The 16,002-nt window shown below is 46.1% G+C and overlaps 1 protein-coding gene across 5 annotated transcripts in view; it reads right to left on the bottom strand.

The window, feature by feature from the left end:
• The window catches only part of LOC147027209 (tyrosine-protein phosphatase non-receptor type 13-like), a 284,017-nt gene that overhangs the window by 189,471 nt on the left and 78,544 nt on the right, over nucleotides 1-16,002 (bottom strand). For all 5 annotated transcript variants that reach the window (XM_085883442.1, XM_085883444.1, XM_085883445.1 and 2 more), the window contains exons 7-8: nucleotides 11,669-12,004; nucleotides 3,308-3,534 (exon numbers count right to left, since the gene is read on the bottom strand). In XM_085883442.1, the coding sequence (XP_085739568.1) occupies nucleotides 3,308-3,534; nucleotides 11,669-12,004 (563 nt within the window). The remainder of the gene's footprint in view (nucleotides 1-3,307; nucleotides 3,535-11,668; nucleotides 12,005-16,002) is intronic.

Genomic DNA, 16,002 nt, shown 5'->3' with positions numbered 1-16,002 from the left:
CCACCCATGCCATAGAGTCTCTCAAGGATATGTTCAGTCAGCATGGGCTTCCGACTAAGTTCCTTACGGATCGAGGCAGTGTGTTCTTGTCGGAAGTATTCGAAGGATTCCTGTCTGAGCTAGGTGTTCAGCACCTGACCACCAGTCCGTACCATCCTGAATGCAACAGTACCTGTGAGCGGTTCATTGGGACGTTCAAAACGATGATCAAGGCGGTTACTGATCAAGTTGGTGGTCAGTGGGATCAGGTGATTCCCTGGCTCTTGTTCGCGCACTGGAGTGCTCCGCATCGGAGTACCGGGTATACTCCCTTTTTCATGCTGTATGGTAGAGAGCCCAGAGGGCCCTTGCACCTCCTGTTTGAACATTGGGTAGAATCCCCGCCATCCACAGAACGTTCCATACCGGACCACATCCACGAGACTTGCTCGAGGATACACGATGCCTTAAAAGTGGCCAGTATCAGCCTGACGGATCAAACCGTAGAGCGGAAGCTCATTTACGACAAGAAGGCGAAGGCGGTGAGTTTCACAGCTGGTGATCCAGTTTTGGTCCATCTGCCACATGCCGGAAGGCCCATGGTAACCTCTTATCAGGGGCCTTATCTCATCCATGAGAAAGTTGGGAGCCATACTTACGTGGTGGACATGCCAGACAAGCGGATAAAAAAAAACGGATCACCCATGTCAACACGTTGAAGCCGTGGGCGGGGCGACTGCACACGGTCGCTCTAATAGGTGCCGCGGAGCATGGCAGCGATCTCCTAGGTGACTGAGGCAAAGCAGGATGCCTCCCGGAGTATATCACTCCAACTCCCCTCGAGGTGTCCTATGACCCAACCCAATATTGGGTGGATCAAAGACCCACGAAAGATTCGTTGCCGCAGTTGGAGCCTTTGACTAACCACAGAAAAGGGATATGCAGGTGCTGTTTCAGGGCTATCCTAGTCTGTTCTCCGGCGGGATTGGAACCATGAGAGGTGTTCTCCATAACATCGACACCGGTGACCACCCGCCCATATGCCAATCATTCTACCGTGTGTCCCCAGAGAAAACTTACGTCATGAGACAAGAAGTCTCCAAGATGTTGGATTTGGGTGTCTGTTGACACAGCAACAGCGAGTGTGCCTCTCCGCTCATTTTAGTCAAGAAGGCAGACGCCACTTGGCGGCCTTGTGCCGATTACAATCGCCTCAACAGCGTATCAAAAGGGGATTCGTACCTGCTACCCCGTCTTGACGACCTGGTTGATCGTCTAGGGACCGCGAGGTTCATCTCTGTCCTTAATGCCATGAAAAGCTACTGGCAGATCCAGCTCACCAATCGGGCGCGTGAGGTCAGTGCCTTCTGCACGTCTTTTGGCCACTTGGAGTTCACGGTTATGCCATTTGGAGTCAGGGGCGGCCCGGCCACCTTCCAGCGAGCCATTAACCGGATTCTCGCTGGGCTCGAAGAATTCGCTGTGGCCTACATCGATGACATCGCGGTGTTCTCCCATACGTGGGAAGACCACGTTAAGCGCCTCCAGGCCATCTTTTCACGACTATTGGAGCATAACGTGACTCTCAACGCCGCCAAATGCCATGTGGGGCGAGGCCGAGTGAAGTACCTCGGTTATGAAGTGGGTAGTGGGCAATTGGCTCCGGTCAAAGCCAAAGTGGAGGCCCGAGTGGATTTTCCGCCGCCCGCCACCAAAAAGGCTCTCAGACGATTCTTGGGAGTTACCGGTTTCTACCGGCGGTTCACAGAAATCGCTGCTCCCTTGAGCAACCTTCTCCGTGGCATAAGAAAGGATCCATATCTCTTCTGTGGACCTCAGAGTGTGATGCGGCGTTCGATGCGCTGAAGGGAAGCCTTGCCAGCCGACTGGTTCTAAGGGCCCCTGATTTCTCCTTGCCATTCCAAATTTTCACCGATGCATCTGATCTCGGGATTTCAGCCGTGCTCACACAAAACGAGGATGATGTTGCAAAACCCGTCATCTACTACTCTCGCAAGCTGTTGCTCAGGGAGCGGAACTACATTACCGTGGAGAAGGAGCTCCTCGCTATCATGGCGGCAAACCAGGTATTCGCTGTCAACATTGGCCATGGATCCATCACCATCTACAGCGACCACCACCCGCTCGGTTGGCTCAGCCAAGCCAAAATTTCCAACCAGCGTATTCTGCGCTGGGCGCTTCTCCTCTCAGAATACGACCTCACAGTCAAACACATGAAAGGAGTGGAGAACAGACTAGTTGACCTCCTTAGTCGCCATCTAGTAGACAAGGAGCACCAAAGTTAAGTTAAGCCCACAGGCGGAGAGGGGATACCGGTTTGGGGCCCCTTTGTTCCTCCCGAAGGAGCCTTGCTCCTCGGTTCATTTTCCCTCCTGTAAACGCTTTCCCCAACTTGAGTTTAGCTCCCTTTGTCTCTCCATTGTGGTGCAGGCGATGGGTAAATAAGGTGGGGTAGATATTAACGTGGTGTAGTGTGTTTAATATTGTGTTGTGGATGAACATTGTTTATTGTACAAGAATGTTAACGATCACCGCCATCATATTGCCCTGTGATTTGTAACTAGTACAATAACTGGTTTCAAAATGCCGTCTGTCCGACAGGTTTTACTTTAGGTGGGGAGGACTGTGAGAAAAACCATGTTCTCACCAAATTTAGTGTCCTGCCCACAACATCACGTGACCCTTTTCAGGCTCCCAGGGATTGGTGGGTGAGTCGGCACGTGGTGGGGGGGGGGGGCAGTGAGAGAGCCGGGGCGCCATTGTTGGCAACAGATGTGGCTCTAAGATCGCGAGTGGAAAAATATATCGAGCGCTCAGACGCGCATGTTTAAATGCAATTTCAAGTGATTTTGAAGACTTTCGACAGCAGCGTCACGCTGATCGTTGATAGCTCTGTCTAGAGGAATGAGTTAAATCCGGAAGAGTGTGATTGTTATTCCTGGATATCGTTGAGCGGAGCTGTGAGTTGTCGACCTGTTTTTGGAACTCAATTGTTGCCAAGAGTTCTGGCAGGTTGTTGTGCTGTGTATTCAATTCTGTTACCAGCCAATTTTGAGATCAAGCCAATAAAATATCGTGCCTACCCCTAGAGGCCGATTCGAAACACAGTGGTGTGTTTTGTTGTTCTCTTTGTCCACACATGGACTGCTTGAAGCTCGGACATTAACGTCAGTATTCCGTGCTGGAAGATATTAAACAGCCAGGATCACGACAATATGCAATTTCAGTACTTTTGGGTGTCATGGGACCTTTAAAGATAAGACCGTAATCAATTTATTAACTAAATAAACACAAGAAGATGCCCTACCCAATTGCTGGCATGAGCACGGTTTGTGGGTCTTGATGGTTGATGTCGATCCAACGTCCCATTCGTTGCCACCTGTGTGCATGGCCTTCCGAGTGAGTTTATACCTGTGCTGTTTAACCCGGGACTTCCTCGTGTGGCATTGAACTGTCGTGCCAACGGTGTATCATCCTCTGTGGGATGTGACACCACAGTGGACGTTTCATACCAAGATGGATCCCTTTGAGATACTGCAGGAAATGAAATTTTAAAAATATTTTAGTAAGTTCACAAAAAAAAAGAAGAGGCGCAAATATATGAAAGCAGTAGCAAGACAAGAGAAATTGCAAAAATGTGAAGTGGCTATTTGATATGCCTCTAAGCTACCCTGCTGACTACTCGGAGGTGCTATCCCTACCTCCCCCAAATAGATGAAGAAAAAAAATCAAAATGTTTCACTTTCCTGAATATTTCCTTTTTCTCTTTTACCTCCACTCAACCCCTCCACCAAGAGTCTGTTTTCATTCCACCCCTTCCACCCACATCCAACACCCTCTTAACCTGCACACACGATGTATACATGGATCTCCGAAGTGATCAAATGAATAAACCCCTCAAATAAAATCTTGTACGTATAACTCTCCCCTGGATCCGTCTCCCCCATTTTATTGGCTTTATCTCCTCCCCAGATAAAAAGGTAACACAACTTAAGACATTGGGGATAAAGGAAAGGATAAAGTTTCTCACCCAGCCTGCACGTGTTCTTACTGAAAAAGCAGAACATAACACATGCACGACATGGCAGATGATGTGTACAACAACCAACTAGCAAAAAAGCAAGAGAGAAAGCATCCGAAACATATCAGCATGTACGGGCCTGGAGTTATGGGGGGGGGCCGAAAGGGTCCTTCCAGTTTGGATCCAGTACCCATCACGTTTCGGATCCTAAACCGATATAACAAATAAAAATCCATGACAGTTAATTTTGTGTTTGTAAAGTTTCTTGGTTTGTAAAGAATTTAGTGGATGTAATATCCCCTGTTTGGAACCTACTTTGTAAGTCAAGATTTAGGGATGATTTACCTGTCTAATTTCCCCGGGGGATACATATAGGAAATTTCCGTGGGAGGGGGGGTGAGTGGCTCGAGCGTCCACTCCGGTCTGGGAGGTCGGTGGTTTGAACACCGGCCAAGTCATCACAAAGACTTTGAAAATAGTACGTGCACTTAATAGGATAAAATCATCGACAATCCGCATAGGTTGGCATTCCGGGGGAGGAGGAAATTCCTCCTGAGGAAGTGCCCCACCGAGTGCAGCAAGAAAGGCGGCACCGTTGTCGTGACGACGCTGGTACCCAGAGTACACTGGGAAGTAACGGCAATGCCCCCAAGTTCAGTCGCTGTGCTTGACTCGTCTAATACAGTGGTACTGTGTTGTGTCTTGTGTATTCATCTGTATGTCCGTGTGTGTGTGTGTGTGTGTGTGTGTGTGTGTGTGTGTGTGTGTGTATGTGTGTGTGTGTGCGCGCGTGTGCGTGTGCTCCACTACGAGCCTTGGATCCTGTAAAATAAAAATAAAAAAGTGCGCGTTTGGTGAAGACAAAAACGGAGAGACAGTTTATATCATTTTCAATAAGTTTAATTGTGAAAAATTGATGTATAAGAAAATTGTTTATTCCACAAAAGATTATTCTGGTACTACGAGTTCCGCTCCATCAATCCTGCACAGTCCCACATCTCCCTTTTCCTGTGCTTGAGAAGATTTTCGATCCACCCTTTCAGTCAAATTTCCACCAACATTAGGGAATATCGTCTCCTTGAATTAACTTTGGAACATTCAAAAAAAAAAAAAATAGATCGACACTAAACTAAACATACAGCACCAGCAACTCAAACTTTTAAAACAATTTTAAAGAGATAAATCCACCCTGCTGTTGGTGTCCCACCCTCCCTTTTACGACTGTTCCTTGTGTTCTGTTGTATCCTGATCCGATCAGTGTTCAAGCTCTTCCACAAGGGTCGACTCTCCATACAAAAAAAATAATAATAATAATAATTAAAAAAAATAACTTCACGTGCTGGTATCTGCCTTATTTTAATGAAGATATTCAATCTCCAAGTACTGCGCCCACTTCTTGTCTAACTCCCTTCAATGTGTTCTCATCGGAAGTTACGTGCGACAGAAATTTCGAAAATACAAGGCTGTTACAGGCAATTCAACCAAATTCGGTTGTTAACTGATAAATAGTGAAACATTCACTCTGGCACATTGGCAGAGACCGCAAGCAGCCATCTCACTCCTCAAGACTGGTCTCCCATATCTACTGCCACTGATGTTAACTCAGCCTGGGAATTCTTCCACAGAATCTCTATATATCTATATGTATATCTCTATCGGGATTTGCCAGATATCGTTATTGTCGGGTTTTCCATCCGTGTGTGTGTGTGTGGGTGTGTGTGTGTGTGTGTGTGTGTGTGTGTGTGTGTGTGTGTGTGTGTGTGTGTGTGTGTGTGTGTGTGTGTGTGTGTGTCTGCAACGCGAGGCTCCACAGCACAAACCAGCAAACCGATTTCGATGAAACTTGGCGAACAGGTGACATATGGGCTGGGAGTGTGCGCGTTTGAGTTGCGTTGCTGAGGCCTAAGTCACATTTGACTCGGCGGCCTTAGGGTCTACAAAATCTACGGCCACTAGCAATTATAGGGCGGCCGCAGTATTTCCACGGTCACACAATGTAGCAGTCACATGTGTTTTTATTTTTCGAGGAGCCGCACGGGGTATTTAGAAATTGTGGAGACCCAAAACGTGGGGGTGCCGTACGGTCTTTGATTTGATGTCGCACGGTGAGCTTAGGGCGTCCCTGCGGCGGCCAGAGAATTTTCAAGGCAGATGCAAGGTAGCCTCAAGGTGCCCGCAAGGCGACACACACAGCACAAACAGCACGTTTAACCGGACGGAGTCCAAAATGCACTGGGAGGTTAACGGGATGGGTCAAGGACACAATGTGAATCCAACGAACAAATTAATGTCCATTTCTTTCCGAATGAGCAACGGGAATAGGTCCGCGGAATGCTGTGCACACAAACAGGAAGGCACCGTTAATTAAAAAAATGAGACGCACGACCTTACAAACACAAAAGAACATGCGACCCGGAAACGGCGAAATGCGACCCGGAAACGATAAAAATGATGGCGGACAAAAAAAAAAATCACAGACATTATTGAACTAAAAAAAAAATAGAGTCATCAGAAGTTAACTGGTCCAATAACGATAAATGGTAGTTAACTTCCAATAATAGTCTGATAAAAAAGTAAACTTCGATAATTATCTGTTATTGGATTATCGCTTTTGTGCCCAACACTGGCGACAAACACCTATACTCCAATCTCTAGCGGTAGCGCACGGTCGACGCAGACTGCCACGGAGACCGTACGTAGGACGCACGGCGGGTGTAGGGGAACCATGCGTCGACCCTGCGTTGCCCGCTGGTAGTCACACAGACCGCAAAGCCACCGTACGGTGACCGTGGAAATAGTGCGGCCGCCGTAATTTTTTGGGGGTTGGCAAAATTCATTTTTCATTGATAAGAGCCTACGGCAGCCGCAAGAATAACGCAAGCCCACCGTACGCCCTACGAACAGTCGACGTGGAACACATCTACATCACGGCTATGGCTTGTCAAATTGCTTCGGCCAACCTATAAATGAAAAAAGTTATAACTCCGCGTTATAATTCCACGCCGACCCCTACAGCCTGTAAAAGATAGCCATACGGCATAGGGCCACCCTGAGGCCACCTCAGAAACTCTGCGGCCGCCGCACATTTCTGTCAATTCAAGGGGGGGTACGGCCACCGTATCCTCGCCGTAGAGCAAATGTGACTTAGGCCTAAGCAACCACCGGTTGCTATGCAGCAGCCGAAAAACCGCGTTTTAAGAACCCAAACGGTAACTGACGTAGCGCGGCTTCTATGATAGGTAGAGTGACCGGACCAACTCCTGCCTATTCTATGCATCCCCATTGAGTTATTGCGACAGCATAACGTTCCTCTATCTTTCATAGTTTCCGAATGGCAGCCCTCCGAATGCGGAAAGGTGGTGAACCAGGGAATATGTTAAGTGACCTTGACATTGGAAACCGTCGACGGCGGAATGTTCAAATTCGGTGTATGGATAGAGTTTAATAACTTCTACAAAATTGAACCGCAGCATTTTTCCAGATTCGATCACCAAGGGTGTCGGGGCTGAAATACGCAAAATTCGAAAAAATACTTTTTTCTCGACCTACGTTCACTATTTTCAATACTTGTCCTACAGTTTTGAATGTGGAGAAATGAGACTTCGGAATTAAACACTTCGAGATATTTAGAAAATTTTACTCGAGCCGATTTTTGATTTCGGTTTTATTTTTCAAATGGTAGTCCTGTGAGGAGTGCCAGTTGGCAAAATACACAATAGGAAAAATCTTGCCAGGTAGAGGAACAATTGTATGTGAACCAATACGTCTTGGCAATGAATCTTCGGCGGTGGATCGGTCAGAATGAAAAGCATCGTATCCAGCGCTTCGATCCTAGCGGATCCCTCGTCGCCTCCCGGCCTCTGTCTCATCCCATCTCATCATCAATTATCCTCCCTTTCTTCCCACCCACAGTAAACTGAAGCCAGTGGTGAGGTTGATGCTCTGAAACAACTTGCTTTTCTTCCTGGAAAGCTAATCTGACCGAAGGCAATCTCAGATCATTCCACAAAGTCCGCAACAAGTGTTTGTCTACTCTCAGGGGAGACAGAAAACAACATCTGTCCAACCTCAAGAATGAACTGACAAACTTGTCTACCTCCTCTAAAACCTGGTGGCACCTTGTTACCTCCACCATCGAAGGTGGAGGAGGTTATGTTTTGACTCCTTTTTGTCTGTCTGTCTGTTTTTTTTTGTGTGCAGGATATCTCAAAAAGATGTGGACAGATGCGAATTAAACTTGGTGGACACATTCGGTGTGTAACAAGGACTAATCGATTCGATTTTGGTGAAGATTTGGATCTGCATCCTGATATGAAATATATTTAATTTTTTTAAGTGATTCTTCACCATTCAGGTCAGGTATGGGAGCACGTGCCAGAACAGCGCGTCGCTGCGCCCACTTTCCGCAGGTACTCCAGGGGCCTCCGTCTGGCCATCCCCCAGGCAGATGTCCGGCCCATCCCCATCTCCTTGAGATGCCGATCAACCTGCTGCAACCATTAGAAACGTAGTCCGCCCATTGGCCTCCCACTCACGAAACTCCCTCCCTGAGAGAATCTGGTGAGCAAGATCACCATCAGGAAAATGAGCCACATGTCCATACAGCCGCAGCTGACGCTCATGGACTATGCAGGTAACAAATCTCATTTGAGTTTCTCTCACCAACCGCTCGTTGGACACAAAGTCCGATCAGCGATAGCCAAGGATTCTCCAAAGAGACCTGGCACCAAAGGAATTAAGTCTCCGTCTCAGATGCTTGGTCAGAGTCCATGTCGCGCATCCATAGAGCAAGACTGGAAGCACCAAGGACCTGAAGACTCGGACTTTCGTCCACCCGCAAAGGTACCCGCAGTACCACACTCCATGATCCAGTGAATCCATGACTCCCCAGGTCCGACCCAGACATCGATTGACCTCAAGCTCACAGCCAGCAGACACATGAATATGAATATCACTGCCAAGGTAAGTGAATCTCTCCGTGACTTCAACATCCTTGCCTCAAAAAGGGGACAGACAAGTCAGCAGTATCCAAGATGTCAGTGAAAACCTGGATCTTAGTTTTGACCCAGAAAACCCGTAATCCCAGCAGCTCCGACTCCTCATTCAGCACCTCGAGGACCCCCAAAAGGATACCCATAGTCTCCCCAAAGATGACTGCATCATCTGTGAAATCAATGTCAGAGATTTTGACATTCCCAAACGATGCACCGCAGCTTGATCTCTCTGACATACTCCCCAGAATCCAGTCCATACAAGTGCTTAAAAGTGTGGGGGGCAGTACACACCCCTGACAAACTCCAGTCACAACTGGAAATAAGTCACAGATGGAACCATAAAATCTCACAGCGCTCTCAGTACCGGAGTAGAGTTCAGACATTAGATTGATCAGTTTTGGTGGCACCCTACAAAGACCAAGAATCCTCCAGAGGGCATCCCGATTCACTGAATTAAACGCTTTACAGAGATCAACATTGGCTGCAAGCAGCCCCTGCTGAAACTCTCGTCAGCATTCAGTGAGGACCCGAAGAGCAAGGATACGGTCAATCGTTGACCTCCTTGGTGTAAAGCCTGACTGACTGCTCTGGACGCTGGTGCTCAAGCAGATGGTGGCGAACCCTATCAAGAATTATCCGAGCAAAGACGTTGCCTGGCACCGAGAGTAGCGTCACCCCTCAGTAGTTGTTGCAGTCCTGGCGATCACCCTTCCCTTTCCAGAGAGGGACAACAAGGCCCCTCTTCCAGTCTGTTGGGATGATGCCTGTGTTACAGTCAAAGCACAGAACTGCATGTAATGACATCAATTCAGCATTTCCACCAGTCTTGAGAAGTTCAGCATGGGTGCCACAGATCCCAGGAGCTTTACACAATTTCAACCGGTTCACCGCTGCCTGTGTTTCCACAAATGAAGGTGGATCACAGTTGATTGGAGGGTCAGAAATCGGGATCGTAACATTCTTGATATCCAACTGAACAATTGGTGGATCAGCCCTATCCAGCCGCTCAAAGTAACCAACCAACTTCAGACTCCTCTGTCAAGAGCCCCCACCCTACTCTCTAACTGCAGTACACTGAGGGATGGGCTTGGAGGAACACAATGTGTGAATTCCCCTGTAAGCGGGATGAGAATCACTTGACCACAGGTGATGCTCTACCCCCTAAGATTTCTTGCACATGGGCCTCCTTGTCCACCCTTAGTGCATGTATAGTTTTACGCCTCAACTCCCTGAACAGTTTAGCTCTGTCATTCAGCCTGGCCCTCCGACTTTGGTCAATGGTATCCAGTGTCCCTTGAGAGAAAAAAATTCTTCCTCACCCTACGGTGAGTTCCAAGACATCCACTGGCAACATCAATGATGGTGGTCTTGAAGACACTCCACAACTCTTCAGGTTAACCCAAGGAGACCACTGTCTGGTGGATGACACCTCAGCATCACTCTGCCACACACAACCACAATCTGACCCAGGGTACTTCCAGGGAGTGGGTTTTCAGTTTTCTTTACATTTGTAGGTTTTGCGGAATGAAGTGTTTTATGGGGGCCAGAGTGCAAATCCTGCCACGAACCTCCATAAAAAGTAACCCAACTGCCGAAGGACAGACACAGTTGGGCACTAGAAATGGATGGCTTTTGGCTCAGAAGGAACTCCTCTGCCCTTTGATGATCGCGTGTTTGGAAATGAAGTAAAGCAACAAACGCTAACGTCTCCGGGCGTCTACAAGCATTGCAATGTACCCAGCGATTCGTAGCTATGATGAACAGGCATTGGATATGATGAGAGGAAAGCGGAAAAAAAAAACAATCATTCAGAAATCATTGCGGCCTGTTCCAAGTCAAGGCATGGTTGAGCAGGCCAAAAAACATGGCGGCTTCAGACCCCAGCGAGGTTACCCAGGAAACGCCTTTATATACCACAGAGAGCAGTGACTGCAGATGCGCCTGATAAAGGATATAATTAAATAAGGCCGTTAATTACCTTCAAAAGAGGTGTTTTAATTAACGCAAACACCCAATTTTTACGCATGCACTTCCTTGGAGTTTTGTTAGTATTCACGCAAAGTTTCAGGCTGCTAGATTTTATAGTTTCGGAGTTATGGAGGAGGCACACTGACTGACACACACACACACACACACACTTATTAGTTTGATGCATATATATATATATATATATATATATATATATATATATATATATATATATATATATATATATATATATATATATATATATATATATATATATATGTCAGAAGAGAAACGAGAATGTGAGAATGAGAGATGAAGTAAAATCAAGGTGATAGGCGGATGATGAAGTGAATGAAAAATTAAATATATCTTGGAACCCTCTACAAAAGACCAATGAAGCCATTGTGAAAGAACTTTTAAAGTTTTCTTTTTTTTAATTCTCTCCAACAATGATCGACGGAGCAATGAGCCCCGGAAAGAATGAGCTGACAAGGTCGGATTTAAAAACAAACAAACAAAAAAAGGCCGAACAGTTAAAGTAGTAAACTTTTTCACAATGGCTTCATTGGTCATTTTTAAATAACAATATGCTATTTGAGGCAATAATAATATTTCACATCTTTTGGGTTGTTGACTTGAAAAAGTAACGTGCTGACATGGTGCGCACAACATGCGGAAGTCTCACCGTCGCCATCCAGAGACGTATGAAGCACATGGGATGTCTGTTGAGGCTGCTCTATCCTCTTGTACAACTTGACAAGTGCAGTAGATGGAAGGCTTTGTTGATCGGTTGATCTCGTGCAACTTAGTGAGGAGACACGTGATGGCAATGCTTGATCGAAGCTTTTCCTGTGTTTGATGTGCGACGCCACAGTGTGGAAATGTGTACTTTGCATCCATGGGGTATCATCACGAGTTTCTGAAACTTGACGTCGAGAATGGAGACCATCCATCAAAGCCAGCTCGTTGGCAGAGAGGCTCAAGCTGTTGCTTCGACTCGATGTGGTGGCGTAATTCTCACCTGTTGTGATGAAATAAACATTCAATGACTTTATTTTTGTTTACATTTTTAAGACTCATGCAAATTGACGAGATTTGCATTTAGTATCCTTCCTGAGGAATTAAAAAGACTGCAGGAGTTTAGCTCAAAAATTAACAAGCATGAAAATTACTTTATACAGTTGACTCTTGATAGCTCAAGTACCTGAATAAGGTTTCATAAATACCTGAATTGGAAATACCTGAAAAACATATTTCAATCATGTGAATCGAGTTCCATGCCAACCATGCTCATCAATTTAAATAATGACCACCACTACTTCTTTAGTGGCTCAATTAATCCCACTTTCTTGTGGGGTCAGCTGTGCGGTAACTTTTTGGCACAAGTCTTTTCACAAACCAGTTAGCCAGGCTTGATGTTCATTCAATTGGAGCTGGTTTCGGGCAGGAATTGATTTGTTCAGAGTTCTGGCTATAACTCAGGTATTTTTCACCAAAGGCAATGTGGAATCTTTGACATCCACCAGGATAATAAAAAGAAATACAGGACATCCGGCTTAACGTCCATCCAAGGGACGGTGCACTTAGTGATGCAACGCCCTGTCCGCAAAGCACCAATTGGACAGCGTATAATCGGGTCTGGGATCAAACTCAGACTAGACATCTCAAAGGTGTGCTTCCTCTGTACCATCCTATTGGACCTCACCAATTCAAATACCAACAATTTTGAGTAGACCCATGATAAAATTAACGTTGGTGCGATCACTTCCACAATATCGTTTACAACAATTAAAATATGTGTCCATTAGCTTATGCTACTTTATTGTACATTCGAATTGGTGGAGTTAACTATGTGCTTTGACTAACTCACGACAACAACGGACACACAAGGACAAAATTGAAGACAATAAAATGAAAAAGATTTATTCACATGGCAAAAAAAAAAAAATGTAGACAGACTCTTATTGAAATGCACATCAAACCTTCATGGAGAAAGGGAATGGTTGGACAGCCATGGTGGAACTCCGTAGCACATTTACTTCCTGCTCATTGATCACGATTCTCTGAATGGCTTTCTAAACTTTAATCGCATCTCACTATTATTGACCGCAGCCTTTTGGAATTGTAATTAAGGTTACTGAATGAAAGCGGGTAACCTTGAGGATAGTGCTGTATTTGTGCTGAGTTTGTCCTTGTTACTTTGGAATGGTGTTAACGTCAACTTGAATAGGTCTCCATACCATTACCTTAACCCTAACAAGCAGAATACCACATGGTACGTGGACAGTAACGCAGTACTTCAATGCTGTTTCTTCTATTGCTATCCTGATTCTTCCTTTGAATCATACGATGGATGTGTTCAGCAGGAAAAACAAAAAAAACATTTGCATTTAAATTAACAAATGGTTAAACGTTGCTGGTTTCACACAGGAAAAGAGAGAGCTGTTAATTATGGAGGACTGGGAATTTACTATACCTACAGTCATCTTCACTGCCGTTATACAGTACTGGCCCCTACCACCTGGTGTTCATTTTTTAACAAAAATAATTAAAAAAAAAAAAACAAAAAAAAAACATGGCAGGATCTTTATAAAGTCCACAATAAATTACAGCAATGTAGAAACATGTATAAGGAAGATAACATTATAGTGAAGGCAATGTTTCATTTCATTCACAGATCATTTCTAATGGGCTCGTTTGAAGATATACGAGTTAGCATGAGCATGCACGTTTGTCCTTTGTCCCACACACTGTAACCACTCCAGGCTGTGTAATTGATTTTAAATTGACTTTGAAAAAAGGAGCACTTGCGTCACTTCTGGTCAATCAAAATAACGAATCAGAAAATTCTGGATATTCACCCACATTTGCATCTCTTCTTTGAAAAGACCCCACATGGCTGCAATCTATGATAATAATAATAATAATAATAATAATAATAATAATAATAATAATAATAATAATACATGTCAGAGTGTGTGTGTGTGTGTGTGTGTGTGTGTGTGTGTGTGTGTGTGTGTGTGTGTGTGTGTGTGTGTGTGTGTGTGTGTGTGTGTGTGTGTGTGTGTGTGTGTGTGTGTGTGTGTGTGTGTGTGTGTGTGTGTGTGTGTGCGTGCATCCTTCATAACTCCAAAACCATGAAATCTAGTGACCCAAAATTTTGCATGCACACTAAGGGAACTCCAAGGGAGTGCATGAATGAAAATTGGGTGTTTGGGTAAGTTCATGAAAGGCTAATTCATGGTCAGCCCAGTTTCACCTCGCATGGGACTTAGCCACCATTTTGATTTGGCCTACAAAATATGCCTTGCCTTGGAAACATGATCTACTCTCACAGAGCAATTAAAGTATTTAATCGAAATACGATTTGGAATTTGAGGATTGGATCTCGTGCACTAAATAACTGTCGAAATCTGCAGTGAAATCTGAAAATTTGAAGAAAACAGCTATTATTATAACTAAGCATATAAGTGTATACATTTAAGCAAAGCATTAAACTTCACTTTTTATACTGTTCAGATGATTATATTGAGTGAACAAACGATTAAATAATGTGCAGAAAGTGGAACTTCATCAAGTGCAAAGAAAAAAAAAAATTAACCAGTGGGATCGCCACACTCTACAAGCTGCTTTTGCAAGTTATGGTGATACAGTCAACATGGGTTCATTTTTCGGCAAATACATACATGGTTTGTTTCTCTCACCCTTTTGTACGATCTGCTTTCACTATAAAATATAAACATAAATATATTAATAGCTGGCAGTTGCAACAAGCACAAAGAGGTTGAGTTTTGAATTTAAAATGGCCTCCCGAAAATGGAGCATATACAAATCTGATTCGGAGTGAGCCGACCAGAGGGGTGCAAAGGTCTCTGCATGTGCGAGCAGGCATGCATACAGGCAGACTTTTGCCAAGTGGATTATAGGGTGGATTTTAAATGCTCCCACCTGGTTTCATTTTGAGCTCGGCAGTTAAAAAAAAGAAAATGCTGCTGTTTCGGCACCTTTTATCGATCCGGAAATGCTCCAAAATGCTGCCTTCCCCTCCGTTCCCCACCCATCACACTGTATTCCCTTCGCCAACCATGACGCTGCCTTCCCTTCCCCTACCATTATGCTGCCTTCCCTTCCCCTTCCCCACCCATCATACCGCCTTCACTTCCTTTCCCCTCTCGCTACCTTCACTTCTCCCCTCAAACCGCCTTCACTTCCCCTCCCCTCATGCCGCCTTCACTTCTCCTCCCCTCTCGCGACCTTCACTTCCCCTACCTCACGCTACCTTCACTTCCCCACCCCTCATGCCACCTTCACATCTCCTCCCCTCACACTACCTTCACTTCCTCTACCCCCATGCCATCTTCATTTCCCCTCCCCTCACGCCGCCTTCACTTCCCCTCCCCTAACGCCGCCTTCCCCTCCCCTCCCCTCCCCTCACGCGGCCTTCACTTCCCCTCCCCTCACGCCACCTTCACTTCTCTCCTCACGCCACCTTCACTTCCCCTCCTCTCATGCCACCTTCACTTCTACTCCCCTCATGCCACCTTCACTTCTCCTCCCCTAACGCCGCCTTCACTTCCCCTCCCCTAACGCTGCCTTCCCCTCCACTCCCCTCACGCCGCCTTCACTTCCCCTCCCGCCGCCTTCACTTCCCCTCCCCTCACGCCACCTTCACTTCTCCTCTCCTCATGCCACCTTCACTTCCCCTCCTCTCATGCCACCTTCACTTCCCCTCCCCTCACACCACCTTCACTTCTCCTCCCCTCACACCACCTTCACTTCTCCTCCCCTCACACCACCTTCACTTCCCCTCCCCTCACACCACCTTCACTTCCCCTCCCCTCACACCACCTTCACTTCTCCTCTCCTCACGCCACCTTCACTTCCCCTCCTCTCATGCCACCTTCACTTCCACTCGCCTCACGCCACCTTCACTTCCCCTCCCCTCACGCCACCTTCACTTCCACTCCCCTCACGCCACCTTCATTTCTCCTCCCCTAATGCCGCCTTCACTTCTCCTCC

Source organism: Eptatretus burgeri, chromosome 5, assembly GCF_056783735.1.
Source record: "Eptatretus burgeri isolate ZD-2024b chromosome 5, Ebu_testis_v1, whole genome shotgun sequence".
Classification (NCBI taxonomy): domain Eukaryota; kingdom Metazoa; phylum Chordata; class Myxini; order Myxiniformes; family Myxinidae; genus Eptatretus; species Eptatretus burgeri.
The sequence above is the reverse complement of the archived record's forward strand: the minus strand, read 5'-3'. Positions and strand labels throughout refer to the sequence as shown.